The sequence below is a fragment of the Strongylocentrotus purpuratus genome, unplaced genomic scaffold (genome assembly GCF_000002235.5).
Source record: "Strongylocentrotus purpuratus isolate Spur 01 unplaced genomic scaffold, Spur_5.0 spur5_scaffold_5, whole genome shotgun sequence".
In the NCBI taxonomy this organism is placed as follows: domain Eukaryota; kingdom Metazoa; phylum Echinodermata; class Echinoidea; order Camarodonta; family Strongylocentrotidae; genus Strongylocentrotus; species Strongylocentrotus purpuratus.
The window spans coordinates 6,717,627-6,736,850 of NW_022145611.1; the positions used below are offsets into that span (position 1 = coordinate 6,717,627).

The following is a 19,224-nucleotide window of genomic DNA, read 5'->3' on the forward strand; positions in this document are numbered from 1 at the left end:
TGATATCCTTCACCTGTGAAAGAGTTATGATAAATAATGTCTTGTTACGAACATGTACAGTTGATCACCCTTATCATCGTTATCACAGTCATCATCATGATATGATCATCACCAACATCATCATCATTATCATTATCACCATCATCATATGTCGTCTCACATAAGGCTGGCTGCCAATAGTCTTCAATAGCCCTCAATCTATAAAGTGTGCAACTTGGGAACAAAAATAGTTTTCTTTTCCTACCTACATGTAGGCAACCCTTGAAATAAGCGTCCAGTAACCAGGGGCAATTTATTTTCATAAGTTGCCGCTGCTTCACGGGGATTTAACCAGAACCAGGGGCAATTTCTGAAGAACCAGGGGCATTTTTCCAAAAACAGATAATGACAACCAATTACACAAGTTAATTACCGGTCCCTTTCACCATGCTGTCTCCTACATTAGTCATTTTAACGTTCTCTTCCACAATTTGAATGGCGCTTTAAGTCAATATGTGCTACATACAAATTAAGAACGACTTCCATTTCGTGAAAAGAAAGATGCATTGAAAAAACAATGCAAGAGTCAATTGAGTGAGTGGAAAAGCTTGTTTTAATGACAAAGACAAGGACATAGAGCAGACGAGACAATACAAACAGCTAAAGCATCTTTCTAAAATATGGATTTTTGTGGTGGGTATTATCAGGATACCGAGTTCCCGGGGGATTCACTAATCACTATGCTAATATGATTGATTCCTTAACAAAAATGCAGTCATTGATCCATTGTGTTCTTACTTAATAGTGTTGAAGTAAATGATTATTACTTGCATTTTTGTTGATGAGGGATTGTAAATAGACTGGGAAACAAGAAAATAAAACATGGATGAACTGAAATGGAACAAGGCTGAGACTATTGAGAGAGGGAAGCTATAATATCATTCAAGATAAAAAAACAAAAAAACATTACATACTTAAAGGGCAATCCATGGTCCAACCTTTATAAGTTCATTATTATTAAAGCAGAAAAAGCTGAAAAGCAAAGAAACAGAATGGAAAAAGTTTGAAATAAATCGGACCAATTATAACAGAGTTATGAATGTTTGAAATATGAGATCACTACAGCTATGTGACTCAAATTGGCAATTTTGTCAGTGGATTATTATGTATTCACGGACAACTCTCACATTCCTCATGTACAAAATATCTCCTTTTTTTTTCTTTCCATAGTGCCTTCTCCCTTGGGGTACTACTCAGAATATAACATGAATAGCATATACATGTATTATTGTAGGTCCCTTATAAAGAAAAGACTCTCCCATGTCTTACATTTTGAAGAAGAAAAAACATTTAAGTGACTTTGTGTGTTGGAACAAATGGGAAAGTTCTCCGGCACCACATCACGGTATTATTAATACTGATTCACCCAATTTTAAGTGCCCATCCGTATAGTGATTACAACTTTCAAAAATACATTACTTTCTGATTTTCTAGTCCAATTCCATTCAAAGTTTTTCCAGTCTGCTTCTCTGAGTTTCCTGCTTTCTTTTAGAGTAAGGTTTTCTATTAAGGATGGCTTTTCCTATATCAACATTCCTTCTTTCTACGGTAGCTTTTGTCACATACGTTCACTGGTTTTTAGATATAACAGAACCATACTTTAATATACAGTGCTTTTGAAAATCAAGCAAGACACTATCACGACCTGGCAGAGTCACAGCCAATAAGCTATTTAACTGAGTACCACTTAGTACCACTTACATATAAGTCAGTGCAATAAAATTGAATCATAAAACCATCCTTTAATCATCTCTTGAAACCAAAGTGTCATAAATACAGGAAATATACAAAGGATGTGATACTCTCTCACACACTTAAAATATATTGAGTGATGATTATGGGCAGGCGAAGTATAGGTTTACCCAAAACTCTGTACAAAATTTTGACTACTGGTAGCATAATTTTTAATTTTTTGTTTTTGTAAACTTGTAGCTGGCCTGCATTTCTTTGCAAATTATTTCAAAATATTTATATAACATATTCACTAATACCATTACCATGCTTTGTATATAACAAGCCTGATTAAAAATCTGCAAATCAAAAATGATGTCTTTGATATTCCTTTCAATTTTGAACTGGACAGTAGTGTGTTTAGAGCCATAAGGATTACTGTAGGTCTGTGTTAAAGTAAATGTTAACATCCTTCTGGCTCCAAATAGAAAGACAAACAAAAAAATATGAGAAAAGATAGGAATAGTTTGTGATACTCAAGTTTGTCTTCTCTTCAGATTGATACCGGTACTCAAAATATATCTCATCCTTTCTCCATGTGATAAAATATCCCACAAAATTTATGATCATCTGCATGGAACTTGCCATTTTTATGTTCAGCAAATTCATTACCCATTAATCATCCAAATGGAGAGAAAGATTATTGAATATATTGACTATAAAACTGAAAGTGGCTTTATTTTCAGCTGTTTAATCACTCCCACACTTAGCACTCACATACATTATGCATACACGACTTGAAAATTATAACTTTATTTTAACCCTTGGAATTCAAGATTCAAGATTCAAGATTCAAGATTTTATTGTCCATAATATAATACAAAAATTTGTTTTCCATTGGTATCACAGAGAGTACAAACAAAACTCAATCACAACTACTCATCTGCATATTAAGGTCAACATGTCTTGTTTTAAATCCTGAAAGTCTTAGCTGCCTACACATCCTGTGACACATACTCCTTCATTGTCTACTCTTAATCTTCAATACTTCATATAATTTCCCTGGCTTTGCAAAGTTCAATGTTGGGATATTATTCAGACATCTGAGGACTTAGAAGTAACTTAAGAGAACCCTAGCAATTCAGAATGGAGGACCATTTCATTAAATTGCAATATTACCATCCCCCCTCCCCCTCGTCCCCCTATTAAAAGGTACATTTATAATACACCCTGTATGTTTGTATGGGGTTTAGAGTGATCTTCCACCTATTTTTTGATCAACCAACATAATTGTCTGACCAGCATAATTATTGATGTGACCTTTAAATCTGAAATGAAACATCTTTTTCTTTCAAGCTGCCTGTCATCTAGGGTCTCATGCACATGAAGGCTTAAACCCTAAGCAATAATTCCTAATCTTTGTATCTACCGCAGAATCAAAAAGTTCAGTGTCTAATCATTCTTCATTCAAACATGTGATACTTAGTTCATAAGTCATCAAAGACAAGGCTTACTGGAAAACAAGAAAGCAGGAATATTTCATCAAGATTCAGGCTAAATTCAAACTATACTATACTATACAGAGAGCAGAGTCTTAAAGGGATCCGGTAACTTTGTCTCAGATTCTGAAACAAAATTCTGGATTTAGCTCATGATGCAATGATAATTATAAACCTTTAGGTCAGTCAGGAAACCCATGACTTTTACAAGCCGATCGCCTGTCTGATTATCAAGATATTTATGATTGGAATTACAAATTTTGAAAACCGTTCGCCTGACGATTTTCATAACACTACAGTCTATTGGGGAAAATGAGTATGGTAAAACCGGTCACTCAAAGATTTTTACTTTTTTGAGGCACTTCTTGATCATTTTGGAGCGCAATTTTTTTAGGGCTTCAATATTACACCATATCACAGACACTGATAACACGTAGGGCCGTGTATCTCAGATTTAACATTGTTAAACGATCCCTTTAAATGAGATGTAAGAAATAAAGCGGTAATCTTCCTATCTATCGGAGGCTCAGCATAGTCCAGTGTCATATCATTCTTTATTCAAACATCTAATACATGTACATAAGTCATGAAAGACAAGGCCTACTGGAAACAAAAAAGCGGGATTCAAGCTATTCAAACTAAACTTTACAGAGAAATAAGTCGAAAATGAGACGTGAGAAATCAAGTGGTAATCTTCATATCTATCCAAGGCTCAGCATATAGCTCAGCATCAAATTATTCTTTGGCAGTCTGAGGACACACGAGTCACTCCTAAGGGATGATCTGGTATTCATGTATGTACAACGTTATGTAGTTAAGTTCACTCTTCATAACATGCTGAGGACTGGAGCTACCCCAAATGATGTATGCGGCGGTTTCAAATTTCATTTTAACTGTCATACCATCTATAATGATTGATATTTTTTTCAGATAGTGCCATTGAATTTAAGATATCATATGAAAAATTGAAGGGGGAAAATCAGAGGGAAAATATATCGTAGCTTATAGCTTAAAGATACTATGTCCCTTTTGCAGCCACCATCAGATTCTGTAGAACTTTGCAGGAATTATGAATATGTCATGTATGTCCTATCTGTGAAATTTAAACGTTAGCAGTGTCCTAATGTTCAAATTATGCAAGAAAACCTGTTTACTTGCTAGACTTCACTGTCAGACACTATTGAGTGACTGACTGGCTTTTTTCTTCTTCTTTGGTAATAACATACATACAATGAGCTGCAGGGCCTAAAGGGTACATGAGCATTTGTCTACATCAATAACCCACTTCTTGTAATGGCCAAAATTAAACTGATTGAATCTTTGCGCAGCATAAAACGTACAACCATTTGGTACAATGGTCTGAAAATCAGACTATTACTTACTGGCTCTATAGCTCTTAAGTCGATTCAACAATTAAAAGTCGTTTTTTCCCCACTTAAAGACCTTGTCAAACCCCACCATTTTTAGGGAAGTTCTGAATTAATGCCGTTTGAAATTTACCTTTTCATTTTTGGGGCCTGCAAATGGGACATACCGTAGTACCTTTAAAGGGATCGTTTAACAATGTTAAATCTGAGATACACGGTCCTATATGTTACCAGTGTCTGTGATATGGTGTAATATTGAAGCCCTAAAAAAACGCGCTTCAAAATGATCAAGAAGTGCTCAAAAAAGTAAAAATCTTTGAGTGACCGGTTTTGCCATACTCATTTTCCCCAATAGACTGTAGTGTTATGAAAACCATTCAGCGAACGGTTTTCAAAATTAGTAATTCCAATCATTAATATCTTGATAATCAGACAGGTGATCGGCTTGGAAAAGTCATGGAGTTCCTGACTGACCTAAAGGTTTATAATTATCATTGCAGCATGAGCTAAATCAAGGATTATTTCTAAAGGATCTACGACAAAGTTACCGGATCCCTTTAAATGAGCAGTATTCGAGGGTAAAATTTTGAAAATACCGGTAGTGGCCTCAGACTTTAAATTTACTGGTATCTTCAATGTCAATAGACAGACAAGGTTTTACATAGTTTCATAACCACGAGTACATCCACAATTAAGGGTCCCCTAGAAGATCAAACAAAGTTTATAACCACAACCTTAACTTCAAATAGACATACTGCTGTGTTAATCTCCCTATAGGCATGGATAATGAACATGGATCATTAACATGTGGCAAGAGCAGGGATAATCAATCACGCAGTTAAGAGTTAATAAATACTTGTGTATCAGCACATGGGTTAGGACAGGGGGAAGCCACATACCGTGAATGACTGTTAATTCATTTAACCTTCAACTTTTAGAGTTAGATATGGATACAAAGTCACTCTTGGGTAGTTACGTTACACACATATATGCCGAGCCCCATTTTGTATATGTTTATATTTTTAACTTGTTTTAATCTATCGATCGATCGATCGATCAAAAAAGGTTGATCATCTAGCATATAAGTATTGGTGTGTATACTGCAAGGTTCTGGAATCATCAAAAAGATAAAAAATATGGCCCAGTCTTCGTAAAGTTACAAGCACTGTACACAGAAAGATGTATATGGGACTGTACGCACACGTGCGCGACACATGCGTTTATCTCTCACAGACCATGTAGATAAACTAATTTACCAAATATATCAATTAGTAGGCGGTTTCCCGGCAAAATTTTTATCATCACGTATTAGTCAAAACATATTCTTTCACATGATTGGAAATAAGAGCTTTCATTTCATTTTTTGAAATTGGTGCGTTTCCAATACTGGTCTTTACCTTTAACATACATGTATGTCTCATTGGCTTGCTTGGCATACAGCTATAGTCAGCGTGATGGTTCAGTGGTAGAGCAGTGGTTTCGTAACCAGGAGGTCCCGAGTTAGAAACCAAATCGATTTGCTAGTGCAGTTTGGTAAGGCATTAATCCTCATTACCAAGTCCAGACTTGACAACATCTTGAGTTCAAAAACTCTCAAAAGTTGTATTTTACTGACAAAAATTGTATTAATAAAACAAACACTGATCAATGCCTCTTACAGTTCCTACATACAGGGAAAAAAAAATGTTATGGATCATTGGTTGAATATACATGATTTCGCTATGACTGGTGTGTTCGATGAACCAATGAACATTCCCAAATTGCCGATATGAGGTGCTTGTAGGATACTTTACATGACAGAATGGGCATTTTGCCATTGAAAATGGCAAACACACACACAAACTACAACTAAAAAAAAATAAAAAATAAAAAATAAAAAAATGACTTCTAAAATATGATTAAATCGTACTGGTAGGCGGCTCTGCAAGTCCCTCAGAGAGGGCCAAACAGAATGGGCAGAATGGGCATTTTGCCATTGAAAATGGCAAACACACACACAAAATACAACTAAAAAAAATAAATAAATAAAAAATAAAAAAATGACTTCTAAAATATGATTAAATCGTACTGGTTGGCAGCTCTGCAAGTCCCTCAGAGAGGACCAAACACTGTCAGGTCCCCTTGTTGCTTACTTACAGCAAAAACATGCAAACCAAACAAACAAACAAACTCACCTTTGCTGTTCTCCACCATTTTCTAAAATCTGATCAATTTTGACTTGGGTTTTCTGATCCCCGCTGGACTTCTTGAGTTGGTTGAGTTGTGACCTCATGTAGTACCAGATCTCTGTCACTCCATTATCCACTTTTCTTCTAATCTTCTCATAGGCGTTCGAGGGCTCCGACCCACAGTACTGTTGATTGGAATCCGAGTCTGAAAAAGAAGATTATTCATCTGTAATTAGTCATTATGAAACAATTACTGATTACTGGCCCTGTCTTACAAGGAGTTGATATCAATCACAATTTATTGGCGATTGAAATCAATCGCAACTACCTACAATTGAGATAGGAGACTGCAAACTTACACTTGATTGGAGGACTTACGATTAGTTTGGATTGATCGTAACTTTTTGTAAGAAGGGGCCCTGGTCTAACTAAATTAAATTTGTCACTACATTGTCAATATGATGTAATTAACGTTGTTGAATTATATTTAATTATATACCTCACTTAAGTAATCCAGCCATCTGATTGGTCGAAATTGCATTCATAAACTTCAACTGTTCCTGTAAAATTCCCGGTAACCATGCTTAAAACATTTAATATTTTTAATAACCATGGTTATTAAAAAAATAGGTCAGTCTCCATGGTTACCCCATAGGTTTACATGTTAAAAAATGGTTTGAGCGATGGAGGATACCGTATGTGTGCGAATAATTGGTCGGTAATTTCAATACAATTGAATCTCGATCGATCTTACCGACAATTTTATCTTGCATTGTTGACATGAAGACGAAAATAAACTTCCAAAAACAAAAAAACAACATCTGCCGATAGATCTTGATCTAAGTTCGCCAATATGCATTGCAAAAGTAAAAGAAGAGTCCGTATATGGAGCTTTTGCGAATCATTCACCACACGCAAAGCCGGTTTCAATCCATTTTAATGTATATATAGTACAAAACTGCCAAGCATGTTAATAACGCGCGATGGCCGAGAGGTCTGAGGCGCTAACTATAATTACATCACCTTTTGTACGCAAGAGTTCGAATCTCATCTTGGACCAAAAAAAAAAGTATTTTTTATTTTTTATTTTTTAGTCTATTTTTTTTCGGCATATAAAAGTATTAATGACTGCTTTAATATTCGAGAAATAGTTGTTTTTATACGCTCTCGGGAAGGTTACAATTGGGCTATTCCCCTCGGCACGCCTCGGGTAATAGCACAATTCTAACCTTCCCTTGAGCGTATAAAAACAACTATTTCTCTCAAAGCAGTCATTAATACTATATTATGTTAAATTATTTTTATTCAATGCCTTGAGCATCTCTTGGGGTGGATATGTGCGCATTATAAATGTTGTTATTATATTATTATTATTATTATTGTCAACATTCCTGTTCATTTTTTTATCTTTTAATTTTTAGTCTGGGGGGACTCAGACCCACTTTCCAACAAAAAGTGAATAAGAAATTAAGAATATCCTAAAAGAAATGAAGATTGTCATAAAGTTAACATGAAGAGAATATCATGTGTGACTGTAATGTATTCATGAATGTAAGACTGATTACAAGATGGAAGTTTTCTGATGGAAAATAATTACCTACCGGAAGTCTAAATTATCCATAACCCTATCTTATGATGGCGAACTTTACCTTAGTAAGTATCATTCTAAAAAATCGTAATGCAGCATGTGTGTTTTTTAATCCTTTTCTTTTTATTGTGTTTAATCTGCAAAATCAATTCTACAAAATATTGCTATCCAAAATAACACTTATGATTCGCTATTATAGGTTACAAACAGTAGTTGGTGTCTTTAATTTCAGTCTATTAGGCTCAAACATCTACAGCTATTTCTTGCTAATTGCTACAGTGTATTTGTATCAAAATAATGATATTTGTTATAAAATAACGAATTTCTAATTTACTACAAGTGACTATGAAGAAAAATACCATACACACGATAATTAGGCCCATGCCATGCCCAAGGGCTATTTAGGCTCCCCTTCTTTATCAAAAGGCCACTGTCCTTCATAACCATGATCATGACACATAGAGTTTTTATTATTTCTTGGACATAAATTATACATGTAAAGCACTTAGAGACATCATAGATGTATTAAGCACTATACAAAAAAGGAGAATTATTATTATTATTATTATTGCAGTCATTTAGAGTCATAAAGAGCTTCATTAGTCCATTCAATATCTATAAGTATTAAAACGTGTTAAAAACTACACAGATGTACTTGGAAACAATGCCTCCCAATCCATTACTTTTGGTTCATTAAATAAATCAATAATTTCACTCGCTACCTGCAAAAGAGATCAAAAATGCACAGATGATCATAGAATTAGACAAAACATTATTGATGGCTGGCCAGTTTGGAGCCTACTTAAATTGGCTTGAAAAACCAATTATACAGGCCTATTGATTAGCATTGTTATATGTATACTTTCTAAACTGTAGATGGTTGATCTATTTGACATTGCCAAAGCTAATACTTTTATTATTCACTTATTTGCACAATGAAGCTTCCATACTGTCTAATAGACAAAAAGGGTAGTTTTTCATTACACACACACCAAATTTGTTCATTTTTACTATTAAAAGCTTCAAGATGAGTAGACTTCATACTTTATTGTTTCTGCATATTCGTAGTGAATGATTAAAAGTAAAGACAAAGAGGAATAAAACCTTTTGAATAATGAACATGCTATGCTTGTTAAGCCAATTAGAATTTAATACGTAGGAATAAGCCTACTGTACAACTTGGTTGAATTATGCCTGTAACTTTACAGTAGCTAATGTAACCAATCAAACTGTTTACTGTGCAGTACCAGCACAAAATATTGTATGAAATTGTTTTTAATCAAATTACCTTGTACAATTAGTCAATTACCTGTACCGTATGTCTTTCTAGGACAATTTCTACTGTGACAAGTACCACTCAAGTGAATGATGTTCATAAATTGATAATTTTCTTTGGTTATAAAGAGAAGTTCATGTAATGGATATTGCATGTGATGTGTGTTTGATAAAGATACTTTGTTTATAATTTACAATACTGATAGGCCTCATTCATTTTTTTGTGTGTGGACCAATATCATATATTATAACTTGTAACAAGATTACAAATTTCAAATGAATTCCAAAAACGGTATGAATTTCTATATTCTTTAGTGTCATAACATGTGTAGTATTTGGACCAACTTTTAAGGAATTTCAGCATAATTAATCAGTGAAAAATGACATTTAACCCACGACCACTGAGTTCTCTCCTAGTCAATGGAGTAATAGTAGGAGGGCATTTGCTTTTGTTCCACATTAAATCATTATTGAGTATTCTTTTTTTTTTCTTTTTTTTTCAATTGATCTGATATAAAGCATACTTCTTCTGTTGAGACTTGAGAGAGTCAGGAAGGCATTAATTCTGTGCCAAATGATAGGAGTTAAAACCCTTCTAAATTAATAATAATAATGATAATTAAACTCCTTTTTGTAGCACATAATACATGTACATACATTGTATGCATGTCTCTATGCACTTTACAGAACAGTATACAGAAGGAGCGAAAATAATGGTGCACCGGATTCATAATTGTGAGATTATACAAAATGCTAAATAAGTATGTTCTCAAATTACTGCTGAACTTTTCGTATGGTTCTATATTTCTAAGGTATTCCGACAAGTTATTCCATAAAACAGTGGCTGCATGTGAAAATGACCTTTCCTGTAAGATTTTGTCATAGTATTTTGGACATATCAAAAAAAGACTTTTCACTGGAACGCAGCAAACAGTTTGTGCTATTAAAAACAGCCTACACCCCATTTTAATGTAGGGTATTTGTATGCATGATATATCAAATGACGGATATCAAATCCTCTGTTAGTGTTGCTCCAAAGCATTAATACCCCCAAATCATTACAGTAATGTTTGTAATGTGTCGCCAAGGAAACTGTGTTGGTAAGGGGATCAATAAATTACATTGCATCTGTATCTGTCATGGATTGATTGATGATATATTCCTAGCAAATTAGTTTCTCATCACATATCACATGCATACTGTATATAACTATATATAGTTCTCCAACACTAGGAAAACATCATTGAAAGTGCAATGAAAGGAGGAGGGAAAAGAAATGTCATTTAAAAATAGCATGAAACTAGACAACAGGTGAATAAATCAGATCAGGAAAGCTCCAATAGAGCACTGATAAAACTTAAAACTGAATAGATGTAAATTGACAAATTGATATAATGAAATCCCACTTACATAATAGAAAAGAAGCACATACTGTATGCAGTAAAAACAGCTCCCTCAACATGACTGCAAATACTTTCTAAGAAATCAACTTATGTGCAATTTTAATATCATATTGTATTACCTACAGAAATCATCAAATAATATGTAATTGTCATGTTTGTAAATCGATGTTGTATTCAAGGCCCAAACCCAGAAAGGCTAAGGCTTTAACAAGCAAGACCAGGCCAAGGCATAAATAAATAAATATAAAAAATATCAATTCATACAATGCATACAATACCCCCTATCTTTAGCTGATTTTCCTGTTGTGTGCCTGGAGTGATTTATCACATTTTGATAAAATTGTACAATATGGGACCATTCTCTTTTAACTTCATCCAAAAGTTTTGTTATTCTATAAATACAAATGATTAATGGTTGATCTTTGTAGTTGTGTACCCAACCTATTTCTATGGAGCTGCATATTCAGGTCAAGGCTATAAAACCCTGCATTAAAACACAATTTCTTTCAAATTGCTTTGGCAAGAGTTGGTTATTTGTACTGCTTATTTATTCACAATTGGTGTGAATTTGAATAGAAACTGTTTCAATGTTTGTTTTCACCATTACCAGAACTAGAGCGTATCTTTAACATTCAGGTTACAACAAGAAGATAAAAGGGTGAACAGCAATTCCCTTGAAAAGAAGGTCTCTTTACGAGTTGTACAAAACTACTGAACATGTCATACGGGTACCGGTATACAACAGAACTACAGCATCCAGTTTAATAGAAAATCTATAAATTCTATAAGTACATATACATTTCCATGAAAGAAATATCTCATCGTAAATAGCATTGACACCATTCAAATGTAATTTTTTTCTGTCCATCACCAATTCGCTTCATTTCACTATAACAAAAACCAGTCTACAAGTACATAATCCCTTGAGTAAAAGTTTTTGTCTTTCAAATCCAAAGATTTACACTCTTAATCACAATTTCATTTATTTCAATTACATTAATCTGAGATCTGATTCGACTGTGACGGATTACATACTGTACAAATCAACAATTGTATGTACATTAGTTGCACAGCAAAAAGGGTGACCCTACGCGTGCTGCAGCAAAATCGAAGCAGCGTGCGACTAATTATTTGGCACGAATCAAGGATGCACAGCCCCATTGTAAAACAGCTTAACAGCCGAACTGGGCTTTTACCAAATCAAATCAAATCAATTAAACTTTTACTGCCGAGGCTGAGTGCCACCTGTGTGGGCAAAGGATGTGCCCTTCCTTTGACCCTGATAAAAATGTACCCTGTGTGCCCTGTGCGCCCAAAATGGTAGCTTGGTATAAATAGTTTTGTCCCTGAGCAATATGTGATCACAGCAAATGAAACAGAAGTAGGGAAAGATTTGTTTCACGTTACTCTGGTGCAGTCCAAACTCTGTGCAGCACACAAACACAATACAAACCTACTGTATACATGCATTTCATCCAGTGATATCTTTAAAAATGTAAACAAAATGCAGAAATGAGATAACAATTTTTGAAGCTGGTCAAGTCAGTTTGTGTACAATGCATGTAGCCAGCTGCTCTGCCTGTTGAATTTACAGATTTTGAAAAAGGAATACATTGATTTTCACATTTTGTGGTCTGGATAAAGAGACCGGTTTACTAACATGTCGTCACCTTCTTAAAATAATGGCCCAAGTCATATTCTCCAGTTTTGAGAAAAACACAGAAAACTGAACCAAACATCTCTGGTTCTTGTCCTGGATAAATAATCCAAGTATTATACGATAATGCGGGATTCCGCATTGCGTCACTTTATTGGTCTCTCTCTCTTCTCTCTCTCTCTCTCTCTCTCTCTCTCTCTCTCTCTCTCTCTCTCTCTCTCTCTCTGCTGTCTGCCGGTCATTTTTATTTTGATCCTTTTCTTTTCATTTCATTCCATCTCACCTTGTCAGACAAGTTCAAAGTTGATAATAATCTGTCTTTGAGTACTTGTATCTGAACTCCGAAACCACAGCAAAAAATGATTAAATTGTGGTATGGAAAATCATCATGTCAAATGACACCTTGTAAGTGGTGCTATATATACATCATATCAACACCAAAAACAAACAGGAAGAATGAGCAAAGATTTGCATTTCCCTCACTCTACGACTTAGCCCGAATCCCATAAATTTGCATGCTTTCAGTACATGATGTACACTCGAGTTAACATTGTATGGTTATGAATCAATACATCCTGCTAATTGGGGCAAGAATACATACATACATATTGATTTGAATGAATGAAAATATGACAAATTTAATGACTGAACTCATGCAATCAATAGTATTCAATAGTATTTTTCATTTAAAAAATTCTTGCTCGATTAAGAAAGAAAGAAAAAAGACAAGTACACACAAAAATACAAAGATTAAATATTCACAATTCTGCAATACTGACCTGATCCCTGCTGCCTCGTATCCTGAATTTTTCCTTTACTTTCCTTTTCCATTCTCGATATAATTTCTTCGGCATCTTTTAATTTGTTTCTCATGTAATCTACTCCTCCATCATTAGCACCATTGTTAGATGAACTAGCTACAAGGTCTCTGAAAAATGAAGAAATAAATATATGATAAATGAAAATACTTAAAATGAATGTTATGATACTATCTAAAAAGACCAAACACTCCCAAAAGAACCAACAAAGATATCGTGACCGGTAATATTCAACGCATGCCTTATTACAAAAGGCAGTCTAATATTTCAAAAGTCTGCATTTTTCAATGGTAACATAGAGTACGACAAAGAGGGATGTACTCCAATGGAAGAAGAAGAAGAAATACTATGTCATTACCATGCTATTATGATTAATTTCATTGATATTCACAACGAGCATGATTAAGAGTTTGTTATGGTATTATTGACAGTATTTCTTATAAAATTTCTTCCAAAATGATTATAAGTGGAGGGAAGCGGGGGACCCGAATATTCCATCTTTCTCAATGAAAGGCTGGCCGCAAAGAAAAGGGTGACGAACGTGTGGGAACTCTTCGTTTTTATCAGAAGCTTTTGAAAATGAAGGAGTAAAATGGTCGGACAAGTGAAGTGAGGGGGAAAGGGGAGGGGGGGGGGGGGAGAGAAGAAATGGATGGATTATTTTTTTGGGGGGGGGAGAGAAGAAATGGATGGATTATTTTTTTTGGGGAGGGGAGAGAACAAATGGATAGATTTTTTTTTGGGGGGGGGGGAGATGGATGGGAAAGAAAGCAGGAAACAAGAAAGGAGGGATGAAAGGAGGGATGAAAGGAGAGATGAAAGGAGAGATGAAAGGAGGGATGAAAGGAGGGATGAAAGGAGAGATGAAAGGAGGTATGAAAGGAGGGATGAAAGGAGAGATGAAAGGAGAGATGAAAGAAGATATGAAAGGAGGGATGAAAGGAGAGATGAAAGGAGAGATGAAAGGAGAGATGAAAGGAGAGATGAAAGGAGAGATGAAAGGAGAGATGAAAGGAGAGATGAAAGGAGAGATGAAAGGAGGGATGAAAGGAGGGATGAAAGGAGAGATGAAAGGAGAGATGAAAGGAGAGATGAAAGGAGAGATGAAAGGAGAGATGAAAGGAGAGATGAAAGGAGGGATGAAAGGAGAGATGAAAGGAGAGATGAAAGGAGAGATGAAAGGAGAGATGAAAGGAGAGATGAAAGGAGAGATGAAAGAAGGGATGAAGGGGAGATGAAAGAAAGACAGGCAGATATCATACTTTAATTCTTGAGTATGTTTCTTCAGTTCTTGATATTGTTGCCTGACGTTGACGAGCTCCTTGGCAAGATTCTCCAGCTCGACAGACTTGATACGTCTTTCTTCAGACTCCATGGGAGGGAAGAAGGACGTGGTGAGGTAGATCAGACTAACCAGCCAGGCTAGCCCCATGACCAGCCCCACCTTATATGGGGTCCTCATGGTGAACACCTCTCGGCCTCTCACACTCCGTCAGCCAACCGGTCGACGCTAACTTTTGAATTCAAAGCTGTAGAGATTAAATGAGAAAATAATTCAATATTAGTACTTTTGTAGGGGTCCTATGTGCATCAGGTAAAGATCTAGGGTATGTAAGTTTTATTTGTTTTGAGAGAGATTATTAAGAACACAAAATCAAAGCTAGCATTCATTTGTAAACACATAGACACTTACCGGTACACGTGTCCAACATGTACAGAATATACACATCGCTTGTCAGTGTTAAAGATAAAGACCAGTTCTGGTCATGCGATTGCATTGTGAAAGAAACGTTATGGAATCGATCAGAAAAGGTTGATCATGTAGCATATAAGTATTGGGGTGTACTGCAAGGTTCTGGAATCATCAAAATGATAAAAAAAATTGGCCCAGTCTTGATAAAGTTACAAGCACTGTACACAGAAAGATGTACAGTATATGGGACTACCCCCACACATGCGCGACAAGTGCGTTATATCTATCAGGTCCAAATAGATATAATAATTTACCAAATATATCAATTAGTAGGCGGTTTCTCAGCAAAATTTGTATGATCACGTATAAATCAAAACATTCTTTCACATGATTGGTAATAAGAGCTTCCATTTCATTTTTTGAGAGGGGGGCGTTTCCAAAAACTGGTCTTTACCTTTAACAAGCTTATGAAGCTTGAACACCTGCTCAGCTGTACCTACTACTACTAGAATTGGCTTCAATAGCTTTTGTGTGTATTAGCAGGTGGGTACGGGGTAACCTGGCCAGACTTGCCGGCTTCAGCCGCCGAGTCTAGCTGCGGTTCTCATGAATCGGAACCGTACCACACCGAAAATCTCATCAATTTGCAGTAGGGGCGCTGGAAGTATCGTCCGCACAAACGAGGATCGTCTTCGTAAACACGGACAAACACATTTTCGCTGACGATTCTAAATTCCGATCCGCGCATTGGCGATGCAAAAAAAGGTTTCCCCTATGATTTTCTTGATGCATTTTACGTTGACTTTGTACAGAGACATTCACGTTATGGGCAATAAATTCTCGGGAAGACAGACAATTAAAAGCAGACAGTGAACTGGGGGTATTTTATTGCGCGTAATCTACTTTTGGCATCAAAATCCACAGAGCGCCGAAGAATTCTGTCTGCGTAGACTCTATACAAGGATATCCTCGTTTATGCGACAATCCTCTTTCTTGGACCAGCGCCACGCGCCCCTAAATAAAGAGAGAACTTAAACAAAATTAACTTAAATACTTCTGCGTTCATTCTTTGAACAATATAATGGAAGAAAATACGGTTGCCATCAAATTCTTTAAAAAGTTTGAGAACACTTGAACTTAACAAGTTCACCATACTGATTGATGATAGATCTGACTAGGCTCCTACTAGTCTAGAGAAGAGTCACTACCTTTGCACGTTAAGAACCCACTCCACTATTCATATACAAGAGTAGGGGAAAACCCCGGTGTAGTGGTCCACCTGCACACACCCCCAGTATAGTACGATAATACTCTGTCAAGCTCAAGAGGTAAGGGAGAAGAAGAAGAGTCTACGATTTGTACAATCACAGAAGTCAACACGTCGGACTAAAAATAAGACACTATCTCGGCCTTCCGGGATAACCATATGATGCACATATTCACGGAGCTCCAAGTCCATGCATTCAAGAATTTTCTAACAATAATAACATTGTCCACAATACTTACAGTCCAAGCGTGATCACCGAGATATGAACTTATCATAAAAATTCATAAAACGCCCACGGCCACGGTCGTTTCGCTCACAAACATGAAGGGGCCGGAGAGGGACGGACAGGAAGATACGGTACAGGAAGATGGTGAAATATTGTACATCAATCTATGCCACATGCACGTAGTACGTACCGGTACGGGGCCGGTTGTACGCTAGTATTAGTGCTTCGCATAGCGCTTCGCATCAATAGTTAGCGCTTCGCATCACTAACGCAATGTGATCCTAAATATAAAGCTTGCAAAAAAAATAAAAAATTAATGATAATCTACAATAATACAAAAACTTATTATATCGACCGACAGCTCGACATATCCATTTAGAAGTTTAGACTGTATCTGTAACAGAAGCGGCGCTCTTGCGTAAGTTGGGGGGGGGGGCACGATACCCCATTTACTTCAGATAACTTGTGCCCCTTTTCCTTTTGTAATAAGAGCCCCTTCCCATTTCTTATAATTACCATTTTTTATACCTTTGTTTAATGTTAAATGCCCCTTTCCCTTTTGTAACAAATGCCCATTTCCCCCCTTCTTAAAAGTGCCCATTCTTACCTCGTATTATGTTCCTATAATTTACTTTGAGTGCAGCTGATAATTACCCCTTTTACTTGACAGTTGCCCCTTTTCCTTTTAAATAATTGCCCTTTCCCTTCTGATAAGGGCCTCTTTTCCCTTTCTGATAAGTAAGCTACCCTGATCGATTTTCCGTTCTTACAATGCCCCGTTTCACCTTTGATAAGTAACCCTTTAAAATTCCCCTTGTTACGGTATTAACCATTTGATAAGGGCCCCTTTTTAACTACCTTCTTCCACTGTCGCTTATAAATTTTGCCCTTTTGTGGTCATCAAAAGAGGCCAATCTAGTTTCAAAGAATCGGAGGGATTCCATGTTATTTAGTATTCCCCTACTCATAAAAATGCTTTTAGGTCAGTTTCAATACGAAATATTTTAATTTTATCTCATTTATTCATGTATTTGACAAGCTCAAAACATTGTAAAAATGAATAATCTACGTAATTGTTTTTTTTTTGTAGTGTTACATGAATTACTTTATTCGAAAAAAATGAGGTAGGTCAAATCCAAGTGGTCAAAATAATATGACTTATGGTTTTGGAAAACTTTACATGTACTTATGCGATTACAAATTCACTGTTATAACCTTCTTTTATAATCAGAATGTCTCCATTTACACTCCTTTGATAGAGGACAAAGTTCCTCAGGTAGACAAAGGAACAGGTATCACATGCATATTCACCTGTTCTACTCATTTAGTGAAGGGATGTTCTACCACAGCAATTGTTGAGGGTAGATTTGTCCTCTTTCTTTGTCCGTCATGTTTATAGTGTCATTACACCTATTTTATTCCCTAATTAAACGTTCCTTTTGTTCAAAAAAAATGTGACCCCTATTTTTCTTTACTTTGTCAAAATTTCCGGTCATTCTTTTGTAGTGTATTTTAATGCCGTTATGTTGCTTGGGTTCACATGATGTCAAACCTCCATACTTTGTAAAGAGAGCATTAATTGTATACATATATTTCAACTTATGACAATGGTCATAGTGTCAAAGTGACGGAAAACTCGCTGACATAACTTCTCCGCTCAAATCTCTTTCAGATCCAGTTAGAAATAAACCCTTATAGTTTTAGTAGAGTGTTCAAAAGGAATTTAATACAAAAATATATGTCTACTACAGGTTAAACTTCTCACATCTCCCCTGTTTCTCTCTCTCTCTCTCTCTCTCTCTCTCTCTCTCTCTCTCTCTCTCTCTCTCTCTCTCTCTCTCTCTCTCTCTTTCTCTCTTTCTCCCTCCCTCCGTCTTCTTCTAACTTCTGTTGTGTGCAGCTTTGTTTTTTTTATCTTGTTTTGTCCTGTCATGTCCTTTTGTGTGTCTTGTCCCATCCTGTCCTGTTTATCTTGTCGTGTTATGACTTGTTTTTGCATGTCTTGTCTTATCCTTTTATGTAATTTTCCTGTCCTTTGTGTCCCGTTTTGTCATTCTTTTCTTCTTGTATTTTTTTTTTGTTGGGGGGGGGGGGATTATTTAGATACTTTAAAATGGTTTACGAAAATATGTTATTATATTATATCTATTTTACTGTGATTATTAAGACACTTTAAAATGATTTATGATAATAATGTTCATATTATTATTCTTTAGAACCTACAAAAACAAGCTATGCTTTACAGTAGGTTCCTGTTTCATTTCATAATTTTGATCTTACTTTGTCAACTATACTCTTTATTGTGCAAACAATTGTTATATGAAATGAAATAAAATCAATCAATTAATCAATCAATCAATGTCTAGGAGTGGAAATACAATTACTATAGGCATCTCTTCGTTTTGAAGTGACGTTAAAAATGGAATCCATTCTCAAAATAGTGCTCCAAGCTATTACTTTGAAGTGGAGTCAATTATATATTTAAGTGGAATTAAAAAGTGTCTCATAAGACTCCTAAATGAGTGGATATCCATCCACTCCTCATCAAGAGTC

General features: G+C 35.6%; 1 protein-coding gene across 1 annotated transcript in view; it reads right to left on the reverse strand.

The window, feature by feature from the left end:
* LOC592434 (alpha-(1,6)-fucosyltransferase) overlaps window positions 1-16,835 on the reverse strand; it is a 43,457-nt gene extending 26,622 nt beyond the window's left edge. The window contains exons 1-4 of the mRNA XM_030998712.1: window positions 16,685-16,835; window positions 14,748-15,014; window positions 13,447-13,595; window positions 6,751-6,949 (exon numbers count right to left, since the gene is read on the reverse strand). Coding sequence (XP_030854572.1) covers window positions 6,751-6,949; window positions 13,447-13,595; window positions 14,748-14,947 — 548 coding nt within the window. The 5' untranslated portion in view covers window positions 14,948-15,014; window positions 16,685-16,835. The remainder of the gene's footprint in view (window positions 1-6,750; window positions 6,950-13,446; window positions 13,596-14,747; window positions 15,015-16,684) is intronic.
* Between the last annotated feature and the right edge of the window lie 2,389 nt (window positions 16,836-19,224).